Source organism: Microtus pennsylvanicus, chromosome 11, assembly GCF_037038515.1.
Source record: "Microtus pennsylvanicus isolate mMicPen1 chromosome 11, mMicPen1.hap1, whole genome shotgun sequence".
NCBI classification, from domain to species: Eukaryota; Metazoa; Chordata; class Mammalia; order Rodentia; family Cricetidae; genus Microtus; species Microtus pennsylvanicus.
In genome coordinates this window covers 103,180,702-103,193,755 of record NC_134589.1, presented here as the reverse complement: position 1 = coordinate 103,193,755, position 13,054 = coordinate 103,180,702, and the positions used below count along the sequence as shown (strand labels likewise).

General features: G+C 46.4%; 1 protein-coding gene across 2 annotated transcripts in view; it reads left to right on the top strand.

Annotated features, from left to right (window-relative positions):
• Window positions 1–7,367, top strand: part of Marf1 (meiosis regulator and mRNA stability factor 1) — a 58,542-nt gene extending 51,175 nt beyond the window's left edge. For both annotated transcript variants that reach the window (XM_075942101.1, XM_075942102.1), the window contains exons 23-27: window positions 105–317; window positions 1,618–1,678; window positions 1,764–1,880; window positions 3,110–3,280; window positions 4,904–7,367. In XM_075942101.1, the coding sequence (XP_075798216.1) occupies window positions 105–317; window positions 1,618–1,678; window positions 1,764–1,880; window positions 3,110–3,280; window positions 4,904–5,151 (810 nt within the window). In that variant the 3' untranslated portion in view covers window positions 5,152–7,367. The remainder of the gene's footprint in view (window positions 1–104; window positions 318–1,617; window positions 1,679–1,763; window positions 1,881–3,109; window positions 3,281–4,903) is intronic.
• Window positions 7,368–13,054: the final 5,687 nt, after the last annotated feature.

Below are 13,054 nucleotides of genomic sequence, written 5' to 3'. Positions count from 1 at the left end.
TTTGGGGCCTTCAGAGTATTCTTGGCAGAAGGCCCTTAGCCAGAGGGGCTAGGACCGGTCACTCATGAAATTTTTAATCCTTCTCTTTGTTTCTTCTGGGCCAGGTGTTTATGAATGATAAGGCAGAAGAGTATGTGAAGCTCACAAGCCTGTACTTGTTTGCAAAGAATGTACGGTCTTTGCTTCACACCTATCACTACCAGCAGATTTTCCTTCATGAATTTTCCATGGCTTATACCAAGTATGTTGGAGAAGCACTGCAGCCCAAAACATATGGCTACAATAGTGTGGAGGAGCTATTGGGAGCCATCCCACAGGTAGGTGTCTTCATGAAGAACTATTGCTGACCCCTGGTCAGAGATGTCAGGTGCTGCCAGATAAGATGAATGATGCTTATCTGGCTTTTCTAAACCTTTATTCCTGTGTGCCAGGTAAGTAAGTTGCAGGCCTTCCCCCCAGAAATGTGCTCAGTGGTCTCCTAACCGGATAGGACACTAAAGCAGATGTCCTACATAGAATGTGGTTATAGCAGCATAGCAATGCCCTCCTCTCTGCTCAGTGAGTATGGACAGTGGCCCAGGCAGGGCCCATTTGATGAACATGGGGATCCTGGAGGGGCAACATCACAGCTGAGTTACCATGTGGCAAGGAGCACGCATAATCCCCTGTGGTCAGTAGGGGCAATGTGAGAGGAGTGAATGTGCTGAGAGAGCGCCTGTCTGGCTGCATGGCAAGTGTGAATTGATTCTCAGTGCTGCAAAAGAAGAAAAATGAAGAAATGCAAGCATGGTAGAGCCTCTGTTAGGGTAGGAACTGTTCTGAGGGCCTTGCTCCTCCAGGTAAGAGCTTCCTTTTGCTGTGGAGAAGGCAGGGAAGCCTAGCTTTACCTTTGGAAAACACCCCTGCTGTCTCCAGAAGAGCTAAGGGAAATTGGAGTGGAGGAAGGAGCTTATGCAGGGTCCTGACTGTTGCCCAGACCCCAGAAGGTGTCAGTGAAGGAGTTGAGCTGAGTTAAAAATACATGTGAGCACTTGTAGTCAGACTCTAACCCACAATATCTCAAAACTTCTGGAAGCGACATGACACCACAGTTGACTACCTTGATGAATTACGTCAACACACTAAAATGCATCTAACGTGCCTTCAGGCTATGTGTATACAATGCTTATGTGATAAGATGAATTTCTAGTAAGTGCACCCAGACCCCAAATTATCTCATTAGGTATATGCAGATACTCCCAAATCCAAAATCCCTCTGATTGAAAGCATTTGAGACAGAGGGTGCTCAGCCTCCGATGAAATGGTACAAAATAACTGGGAGTAAGTACTCGGATGTGGGGAGTTTCTGGATTTAAATCCTAAAGCTACAGTAGACATTATCGAAGTTATAAGTACTTTTAATACTGTCTTGTGAGTTCTGAGTGCTCAGCTTTGGTGGGAGTGCAGGAGTTCTACCCTGCTATTTTGACGCTAAAGAAAGCACATAGGAAACCTGTTGACACTCACTGAGTTCTGAGTCTGGTGTGTGAGAAGCAGCACAGGAGCCCCACTCTCCTGAATGTTAGGGTATTTTTCTCTTCTTTTCCACTACTTAACCGGGTGTATGTTTTTGCATAGGTGGTCTGGATTAAAGGACATGGTCATAAGAGAATTGTAGTATTAAAAAATGACATGAAAAGTAAGTAAGCCCCCATTACCCTCCCTTGACTCCGTTGTGATTCTGTCACTGGCCTTTCTCTCTGATTAGTGCTTTTTTCTTATAGACCGGCTAAGCTCCCTTGGCCTGTTCCCTGCCAGTCATGAAGATCAGCCTGCAGTCAGCATGCAGATCCTGGAGGTGTCAGAATCCTGTGTAGCATCAGAACTCCAGCTCAGAACAGGTACTGGGGACTGGAAGAAAAGCAACAAAGTAGGCAAAGCCTTAAAGTTCCAGGAGGAGCATTGGGGTGAGACATCTGGAGGAAAGAGGATGGTGGGCAATTTCATCAAGGTTAAGAATTCATTAAAAAATTAGATGTATTTCATTTTTATGTGTATCAGCATTTTGCCTGCATGCATCTGTACCATGTGTGTACCTTCCTGGAAACTGAGGAGGTCAGAAGAACAGGAATTATGGATGGCTGTGAGCCACTTTGTGGGTGCTAGAAACTAAATTTAGGTCCTTTGCAAGAGCAACAAGTGCTCTTAACTGATGAACAATCTCTCCAGACCTAAATATTCATTTTTTTCTAATGCAGTTTGGTGTGTAGTTAACAACGGGTCTACAGGTAGCATTGAATGTTTGGCTAAAGTACAATCCTTAAAGACTATCCCAATTCAAGTGTTTTTTTGATGTTTACTAAAGTGACTGTTTAAAACTGTAGAAGGAAAGAGAGCCGAGCCGGAAGACCTGGGACAGTTCCAGGAAGGGTACACAGAGGTGGGTGGAAGGGTAGGTGAGTTTGTAGTGATAGTCTAATAGAATTCTGCTAAATCTTGTTGAGGGTGAGAAGCCCAAGGTAGGTGGCTGTGCTGAGCTGGGTCATCAGGGTTTTTTCTAGACTACATTTGGAAAGGACGCAGCATACATGCTTCATGAGGAAAAGGGCTCAGGGCAAGGCACATGCCATGGGGTGTGACATAGTGGTACAAAAGTGCCTCTCCAGGTAACTGAATCATAGGCTTTATGTAGAGCTAGCTCTGTATTGACAGACGCCACTCCAGAATCCTGTAGATTGAATTCCACCATTAAATGTGAGAGAGACCTTCATACATCATGAGTAGATAGAAAGATTGCTGTGCCTTGTGCTTAGAGAAAAGATATTTCCAACATCTGACATTGCTGAAGCTTCTTGCCCTGGCTCCTTCACTGCCCCCAATCCTCAGCAGTTTTGTTTCTCCTCCAAAGGCCTCTTGAGAGACCAATGTTCTTAAGAACACAAGTCTTCAGCAGACTGTTGCCTTTGGTATATTGTTTTCCAATAGTGACTTTGTTATTGTTTATTTTACACACACACACACACACACACACACGGTGCTTGAGTCCTACATGATTACGTCTGGGGCTGAGCAAAGCCTCAGGAGGGGACATTTGTGCGTTGCTGAATGCAGTTGCTTGCCTTCTCTGCAGGGCCCAGCCAGATGGAACAGGAGCTTCTGCACCTGGCCAACAGCTCCCCTGTTGACCTTCTCTGTGCTCCTGTCCCTTCCTGCCTGCCATCCCCTCAGCTAAGACCAGATCCTGTCATCCTGCAGCCCGCTGATCTCATTCAGTTTGAGGAATGTCCTCAAGAGCCTCTGGGTAGGTTACGCTGTATGTGTGGAGAGGGTGTCTGGTGGACAAAGAGAAAATGGCACTGTTATAAAATACTTGTGCTGATTATTCAGGCTCTTCCTTTCCTTGTTTGGGTATTGACTAATAGAATTTATAAATCAGGTCTAATCAGAAGTTGAGGGCCAGTGTCACTGGACTGTGGAGAGCCTTTGAGTAATAAGTCCTGTCTCAGGTCCTCTGGTACTGACCTTCCCACCGTGTCTGAGGCTCAGCTGATCCTTAGGCAACACCTGTCACCTGCTACACAACCTTTGCTTTGGGTCCAGTGGATACTAGGGCTTTTAGGAAGCTGGTGTGAGCAAGGCACCTATGGTTTGAGGCCCTGGACTCTATATCCTGTGACCTGAAAGCCAAGAAAGCTGAATCAAACATTGTTCTTGTTTGGATTTTTGGTGTTTTTCAAAACAGAGTCTTGCTGTAACTCTGCCTGTCCTGGAACTTGTTTTGTAGGCAAGGCTAACTTTGAACTCAACAGAGATCCACCTGCCTCTGCCTCCTGAGTGCTGGGATTAAAGGTGTGTGCCACCACTGTCTGGCTGAAAGCTGACCGCTTATAACATCCTAACTTAGTGCCAACCTGGTGTGAGGTCCATTCAGTTTTCTTATCTTTATCGGGTGCTGGGTGATGGCCAGTGGAACTCGGGCTGTGCGAGCAGTGGAGTCCACCGGTTAGTGACCAAGGCCTCTTGACTGCCGGTCTGCAGTTCCTCTTCTTTGAGGACCCAGATGCTCTCCAGAGACCTTTCGCTTTCCCCTCTTTGTCACTTTAATCCGACTCTTCCTTTTCCTGCCCATACTTCCTTCTCTGCTCTAGGCTGTAGTCTTTTTAAGGCAATATTTGACTATCTGTGTGTTACATATGCTCTAAGACAAGTGACCTTCTAAAGTAGCCGTCATTCCATGTTCCTGGTGTCAATATTATGGTGAGGTGAGCATGTGGCCTCTGTAAGAATGGACAGGCACTCACTCACACTAAGGTCCCTGTTGCCTCAGAAAGTTCACATGAGGCCTCAAAGTCTTTGGTCACCAGACAGAGGAGTAAAGAGTCTAAGTAAGAAAAATTAGCCTTTGATAGGGAGCGAAACATGATCTGTCTAAAATTTGTAATCCAAAAGGTGATCTGTCATTTATAAGTAATAGACTTTTGTGACATATTATTGTGTAGCTCATATCTAAATTAACATAAGTATGACATTTTGATGGCTGGTTTTGTTTGGTTGGTTTTTTGTTTTCTTAAGATAGGGTTTCTCTGTATCCCTGGCTGTCCTGGAACTTGATTTGTAGACCAGGCTGACCTCAAACTCAGAGATCCACTTGCCTCTGCCTCTGCAGTTCTGGGGTCAAAGGTGTGCCCCACTATGACTACCTTGTTTTGTTGTTTTTTGAGACAGTGTCTTGACATGTTGCTAAGGCTGACCAGCCCTGTGGTAATCCTGCCTCAGCTTTCTGAGGGCTGGAATAACAAGCCACCTGGTTCTGGAAGGGTTTTATAAGCTTGTTTGTTTGTTTTGTTTTAAATACAGAGGAACTGAAAACCAGTACATCTTCTGAGCCCTAGCACTAAATCTGTTTACTTTTCTGTCTTTCTAGAAACTGTAGTTTTAAGCCAAGAAGAAAAAGCTGAGATTCCAGCACCATTGAAGAAGAGGGGGCTACCGCCCTGCGACTCCTGCCTGCCCTGCAGCCCAGCATCTGTCCCCACTCCTCCAAGTCCCTCTTTGGAAGCCCATGAGCCACTGTTCAGCAAGGACACAGTGGAAAGCCCAGCCAAAAAGCAGCCCAAAAATAGAGTCAAATTGGCAGCCAACTTTTCTTTTGCACGTATAACCAAACTTTAACTCCCATTTGAACACAGAATTACATTAGGATGGGAAAAACTGTCTGACTCTACACACAAAAATGGGCTTAAAAACCTCATTTTCTGTCTTGACCCCAGAAGCCACTTTTATAGACAGTCCATAGGGTGGTGTTCCTTTTGAACTTTCAGATGAACTTTTTCTTTCTTTATTTCTCCAAGTTATTTGAAAGAACTCTGGCCTTCATTAAGGAATCCATAATATATTTACCAATGTTTCTAAACTGTTGTGAAAGGTGGTGGTGGGGGAGGGATAAGCAGCAATTACTCAGCAGGAAGTGGATCAACTCCCACTGAGCAGCCTCTGTCTTCTGGCTTTGTGGTTGTTGGAGAAGCCAAGCATGTCCATGAGCTGTGGGTCACACACTGGGGGACGAATGAGTGGTAAGAGAGCCATTTTCAGGCTGACATGGGAAGGTTCCTGGTTTCCGGGTGACTTCTTGGTGTGCCTTGTTTTTTATTTAACTATGTCTGTGGTTGACCAGTGTGGCTTCATCCCAATTTTTTAATGTTTCCATTTGAGAATTCCACTTAGGAGCTTTCTAGAAAGTTATTTCACGCTTCCCTTTTCTGTCCCAGTTTGCTAAGGATCAGGTTTAGGAAAGGAGATGGTCTTGGTGTCATGCATTTGAAGTCAGCATTTGAATGACGGCACACATTACTATGTGTTGAGAGGTGGTGTTGGAAAGAGTCTGATTTTTTTAAACTATGCATCAGATGCATAAATTGTAAATCAGCCGAGTAGTGAGGTGCTTCAAAAGGAGTGGGGTTGATACTATCTCCTCTAGAAAGAGACTGGAGTTCTATCTGTAATGTGAAGGCCAAGGTTGATCAGCCTAACCTTGTTTTTGTGATTTTAAAGTCAGCTGTAAAGCTGGGAAGCTCTCCATGTGAAGATGTGTGTCCATGTTAGTTCGTCTTGTCTTTTAATAGTGTCTGGTGTTACTGTTACTTCTCGCTATTGGAAGCATGTTTGGGTTGGTTTTTTTTGTTTTTTGTTTTTGTTTTTTTTTTTGTGGTGTCTGATGTTGGCATTTGGGAAAAGCCAGCCTTTGTGGGCACCGCCCTGCGGAATGACCTTCTCTCTGGGTGCCTGAGGTGTCCGCTCATGAGTGGCCTCTCACCCCTGCTGGAGAGACCTGACATTTACAATGGATTGTATTTGTTGGGCAAAAAAGGCGGATCCATTCATAGAACAGAAAGAACCTGTTGGCACACAGTCTTCCTCTAGTTAGATCGTTTGTTTGGTGGGAAATGTTCATATTTCATTTTTTTTCTAGAAAGCCAGAAAATGGATTCTGATTCATAACCAGCAGTTTGATAAAATGTCACAAAATTAAAAGCTCTAGAGAGATTTTTTTTTTTTAACCAATTGGATTTTTGTTGCCAAAATCTTTTAAATGAAGCCACTGATTCCCGGTTCTCAGCACAAGATGGAGCTGCACTGGAAATGCTCTCTACAGGCTTGCCACACTCTGTGCAAAGCCTCAAGGTCCTTCCCATGCGGGCCTGGCCTGGCAGCACTTCCTCTGCAGCTCTAGCACACATGTGCAATTTCTTCATGGCTTTCAAGCAATGTAATAAAGTTAGTGGCGAGAACATGGGCTGCCTTAATCACAGACATCCTAAGGATAAGCTTGCCTGCTCAAACTTAAGGTTTGCAAGTGTAGAAGGGATCAGGAACTTTGAAAACACCAGGTGTCACTAAAGTCACTTGGAGCCATCTCAGCTCAGTTTCTTCTGTGGGCAACAAAGAATAATTGTGCACAGTAAATGGGTGTTTCTTTGCCGTTTGCTGGAGTTGCCCATGCGTCTGGGATGAGTGTAACGAACCACTGCTGCTTAAAGATGTGAAAACTCAATGGAAGTGCATTGAGTCTGATGTGCCAACCCACAGTGGCCAGGCCAGTCACTATTTCTTTATCCAGAGGCTTAGATGCTGCTGCTGTGATGTATGGAGATGACGAGACACTCTGGGTGGAATGATGTACCAGATTAGATTTACCTGTTAAGAAAAAAGTTACCACCAAAATCCCCTTTCCCACCCTGCACTGTTTGCTTTTGATCAGACTTCTGGGGCAAGATGTTTTCCTCAACTGTCTACTTTGTTTGACCTCCCCCTCCCCCCCGTGGTTCAAGTGCTGTTTGTGTGTTGGGACCAAACAGTTGTCAATAAACTTTATGAGCAAGCATCCATAATGAGTGCTTTTGTTTTGAGGGGCTGAATTAAAAAACAGTTCTGTTGTAAGCATTATGGTTTGGATGGGAAAGTATCCTGGCAGTTGGGAATCACGGAATACCACAAAGTCACATCACACAACAAACCTCACACAAGAGATTTATTGGGAGGGGAAAAGAAACAGGAGGGTGACTGCCTCTGCTCGGGTGAGAAACAGCAGCACACTCAACAGGATACAGGGCTTCCATAGCCTTTCTCAGGGAGGGTGATGGTGGGACTTTTCAGGGTAGAGCTTTCTCAGATAGAGGGTGATGAGTGGGATTTCACATCCAGATACTGGGCTTTTTACTCTGTAGGGTGGGGGCTGGGACCAGCACTTAAAGTGTCCTGTGGGTGGAACCTAGCAGTTGGAGGTCTTCAGAGGAGGGGCTTATTACCAGTCACTTCTCATTTTGGATGGCCTCAGCTTTTCGCCCTCCTGAAATGTTAAGTGTTTAAGCTAGAGATGTGGGTGTCCCAGTTGGTAGAATGCTTGCTTAGCATTCATGAAACTTTGGGTTAAATTCCTAGCACCATATAAACCATTTGTCATTTTAGCACTCTGGAAGTAGAGGATAGGAAAGTGTCAGCTGCAGAGCAAACTGTAGTCTAGTCTGGAGTGTGTGGGGTGAGAGGGATGCTGGGGGCAGAGGCAGGGGGCGGAGCTGTTGGCCCCTTGTGAATACAATCTGCATTATCCAGCCCTGCGTCCTGTTCCTGGTGTGGAGCAGATCCTCTCAGAGCCAGGATGGATTCTAGGTTCTTCCTTGGAGACATATGTACTTCCTGTGTGTTTGGTTTGTGCTTCCTGAAGCTTGCTTTCCCAATAAGTCTGGGAAGGAAGGACTTCCTTTGCAGGTTCAGCTCTGGAGTCCCCACCCCATCCCCACTTCTATCCCTTTGGGAAGAAAGAGACAAGTCGCTGCTTCTCAGTAGGTGTAGTGGTTGGGAAAGTCAGTGTTACAAGCTCCAAAAGATCCTGGGCAGAGCCTTCAAAACACCTTTCACCATAGCAAAGTTTGCAGAAGAAGTTGAGGGAGTTGGAGAGATGGCTTGGTGGATCTGGTGCTGACTGCACAAGCATGGGAACCTGATTTCAGTCCCCAGCACACACCTGAAACGCTAGGCATGGCAGACAGAGCTATGATCCTAGCGCTTGATGGACTGAGGCAGAGCCCTAGGTCTCACTAGCCTGCCAGCCTGGCCATGGGTAAGGTCCAGGTTCACTGAGACATGTCTCAAAAACCAAGGTGGAGAGTGGTTAGACACCCAATTTTGGCCTCTGGCCTGTGTGTGCATGTGTGTGTGTATACACAAAGTGCCCACTCCCAGCTTTTCATTCCTGTGATTCTTTTCTCAGAAAATCTGAACTCTAAATTGTGAGGTCTCCTTCCACGTTCCTGCAACCTCTGCACCTTCTAGTTCTACAGCAGGATCGGGAAAACAACTCATGATACTTCAAACAGTAACAGCTATGTGGTCCATAAGGAGGACTCTCCTTCCCTGAAGAACCTGCTTGGTGAGAACTAGTAGGACCTGGAACTGATGGGCTGTCCCTGAGACTTCTCAATATGAGGGGGAGCCTTGAGTTGTTTGTCAGAGTGGAGAGGATCTAGAGTGGTCTCAACCTGTAGGTCTCAACTCTTTGGGGGCCACAGGTATTTACATTATGATTCATAATAGTAGCCAGATTACAGTTATGAAGTAGCAGGGAAATAACTTTATGCTTGACGGTCACCACAGCATGAGGGAATATATTAAGAGTCACAGCATCAGGAAGGTTGAGAACCACTGCCCTAGAGTGTTCGAATTCAGCAGAAAGGAAATTGATGAGGACATGGAGGGTGGCAGAACTGTTGGGGATAGGAAATCTAATTCATGATCAATCTCCTCCCATGCAGGAGGCTGTAGCATGAATAATAAAAACCCAGAGACAGATATTGGGGTTCAACCTGAAGATCAGAAAAGCAAAGCAGCCAAGCCACTAGAGAGCTCTTACCTCCATAAAATCTTCAGATTGAAAAGAGAGCAAATTCCTGTCTCATCCCAATTTATATTCCTCTCTAGTGCTGGGATTAAAGGTGTGCACCACCACCTGGCCTCTATGGCTAACTAGTGTGGCTTCCAGGATTAAAGGTGTGTGCCACCATTAAATGGCCTGTATGGCTGGCTAGTATGGCTGTTCTGCATTCTGATCTTCAGGCAAACTATTTATTATAAAGTACAAATGATCCATCACTACAGGTGGTCATGGTAGCAACCCTTCTACTTTCATATACATTCGGGAAGATTTGCTTTGCTTATGAACCCTGTGTTAGTTCATGCTAGGGACAGGAACCTAGGTGTGACAAATCTTCGCCAGCAGATGCTAAGGTTCAGAGATTATCATAGTGTAAAGCACAACGTCCACCCTACGGCACTACGCCGTAGTGCCTGTGCCACTACAGGTTGGTATGCGAGCCGGAAACTGGGCCTGGAGACTTAAAAACACAGGGACAGACAGAGAGAGAGACAGACACGGGTCATCCTTGATACAAGAATGCCAAGTTTAATTGTGCTCCAGGGAAACTTATATAGGGATCCTTAGCCACGCCCGGCTCTTGGGATTTTTCAGCTGCAGGCCTAATCAGAACCCACTTCCCTGCCATCAAGGTCTTGTGCCCAGAGCAGCTGCAGGCACAGGTGTTTTGCTCAGTTCACGCCAGCAGGCAAAGGGTCTGAGGCAAGGCAAAGAAAGTCAAGGGGCCAGGGATCTGCAGCTCCCAACATCATGGGACCTGCCTTGGGGCTATTCAGGAATCTTGGGAAAGTGCATGGCTTGGGGCCTTGGCTGGTATCAGAGCTGTATCATTTGTGGTCCCTTGCAGCATCCCTCCTGCTCACCTCGTGAGAACCACAGCAAAGCTCAGCAGCCTTCCCATTTCTAGCTTCCTGTCTGCAGGCTTCCTGGTGGCAGCTTCCTTTATCACATGCCTAAGCTCCCCTGGTCCTCGTGTGCCTTCCTGTATCTTACAACTGGAAGTGTAGAGAAGTGAAGACAGTGCCCTGGGGGAGCGCCACTGGGGTTTTATTCTAAGCAGTGTAGCTCTACAGTGAAGCCTCAGTCTTTCTGGCTAGCCCCACTATTCATGGAGATTCAGTTCGGATTCCAAGCTCCCCATTGGCTTCTGTCTTTCTCACCAGAGCACAAGGTGCACACAATCCGTTTCCTAGCACCTGTCAAGGACTACATTGACCAATGGCATTACCTCGCCATCCACACATTGAAACATGCCTGATGTCTGTTCCTTAAGCCCAGCTGACCTCAGCACTCTGGGCCCAGCCATGATACTCACTTGCTGTACAACAGGTGTCTTGAGTCCTGACTTGTGGTGTCCCATAGCTTCCCACGTTTTGCGTGAGCCAGGGATATGGAGGCTTGACTACTGACATGACCATGAGTTAATTCCCTTTGGTCCATCACAGCCAGGGCATTGCTGCTGCTGCTGCTGCTGGAATCACATGTATACAATTAACACCAGGTCTGATAGACTCTCACATAGATAGCTCAAGACTTCTGGTCCCTGAACCCAGCTCTATCACTCACTTAGATGCTATGTGACTTTGAGTTCATCACTTCCCCACTCTGAACCTCACTTTCCCTATCCCCCACTGCCCTGCAGTGTTTCAGTGAGAGGGGCTTCCCTGTTTGATGCATCGATTTCTACCCCAGAACTTTCCTGGGCGCTGTACAGCATCCCCTCCTCCTGGACACACTCTGCAGTCTTCCTTCTTCCTGGTAGTTCCTTTTCAATTTGTTTCCATTCCCTTAAGTCAGTATGAACCAAGGCACTGATCTAGAGGGACTGGGAAGAGGGTAGAGAGAAGGATTAGACTGTGTGGGCCTGATGAAGCTGGCCCAGGACCCTGGACTCTCCCTCTAAGGCCTATGGGAAGGTCCAGGAGGCCTCAAGCAGCAGCCCTGGTTACATCTACGCTTTGCAAAGATCGCTTCAGCTGTAGGGTTCAGCATGATCCATATGGAGGCAGAGCTGCAGGAAGAGGGACTGGTGAGGAACCCGAGATGTTCTTGGCAGAGGGGACAATATGTGAAGATCTAGGAGACAAGTCAACAGAGACGGTGGTAAGAAGAGCCAAGGAACGTCTGGTCTGTGGTCTCAGCATCAGGAGGTAAGGCTTGGGGTACAGGATACAGGAAGGGCAAGGAAGTGCACCAGGAGGTAAGACTTGGGGTACAGGAAGGGTGGTAAGCCTCATGGAAGTACGCCAGTTTTGTTCTTTCACCATAAAAATGTCTGAGGAAAAATCAGCAGGCTACTGTGGAATGAGTGTTAATGAAGGGTTAGTGAGTAGTTGTAGTTGACAAAAATTGATGAAGTAATGGCAGTGGCTACCATAGGAGAGACCACATTCTAGAAGTACTTATGGAGTAGATGCTAAAGACGTACAATTGAATAGAAATGTATAATAGAGAAGTCAAAGGCAAGTCCTAGGATGACCTCAGGCAGATGGGAACAGGGGTATCCTTCCCAACATGGAGAGACTTAGAAGAAACTGACTACTAAGTTAGACAACTCAACTGCTTTTTCCAACGGATGGGGGCTGGGAGACTCCTGTGCCCTACACACTGATAATATGCGTGTGGCGGTCTAAGGAGAATTTTCAAGAGTCAGTTCTCTCCTTCCACACAGGACCTACCTCATCAGGCTTGTGTGGCAAGCACCTTCCTGCTGAGCCATCCTGCCAGCCTGAAGTTGACCAATTTCGTCGTAAGGCTCAGAGAGGAAATTTGTGGCTCACGCGTTCTTTACCACGCAGCTCTCCATTTAGCACAGAGGCACCAAAGCTGATCCGCGATGAGTGACAGTGATGTTTTTATAATAAACTTTTTCTTTTAAATAGGGGTAAGAGATGTGGTTCAATGGTTAAGAGCACTGGCTGCTCTTTCAGAGGACCTGGGCTCACTCGATTTCCTGCACCCTGTGACAACCTGAGTCCCAGGAAATCTAACTGGTCTCTGTAGGCACTTCATGCAGTGGTGTACAAACATACAAGCAGGCCAAACACCCATATACACAAAACCAAGATAAATGTGTTTTTGTTTGTTTGTTTGTTTGTTTTTCAAGACAGGGTTTCTCTGTAGCTTTGGAGCCTGTCCTGGAACTAGTTCTTGTAGACCAGGCTGGCCTTGAACTCACAGAGATCTGCCTGCCTCTGCCTCCCAGAGCTGGGATTAAAGGCACGCACCACCACGGCCTGGCCAAGATAAAGGTTTTTAGAGCTTTATTTACAAAGACACAAGGAAGCTTGCCCATCCTTGTTTTAGGGTGTCTTAGGTTAGAGTACATGTTGTAGTCCAGTGCAGATTCAGGAAGAATCTGAGCTTAGGAGACAGATGCTTCCTGAGTGTAGCTGACTATCCAAAATGCTTGAGAAGTGGAAGAGAGAAAAGAACAGACTGTTGAGGGTCCCTGAGGACCAGGAAGCTTTAGAGGAGTCTAGGAGATTGGGCTATACCCTTGGCATTTGAAAGGCATGAACAGGATGCTTGCAAGTCTGAGACAGCCTGTGGCCAAGCTGGTCTAGGTATTGAGTTCACCTGACCAGAGCTACATAGCTTGACGCCATGTAATAAGAGACCAGAAAGATGGCTCAGCAGTTTAGAGTG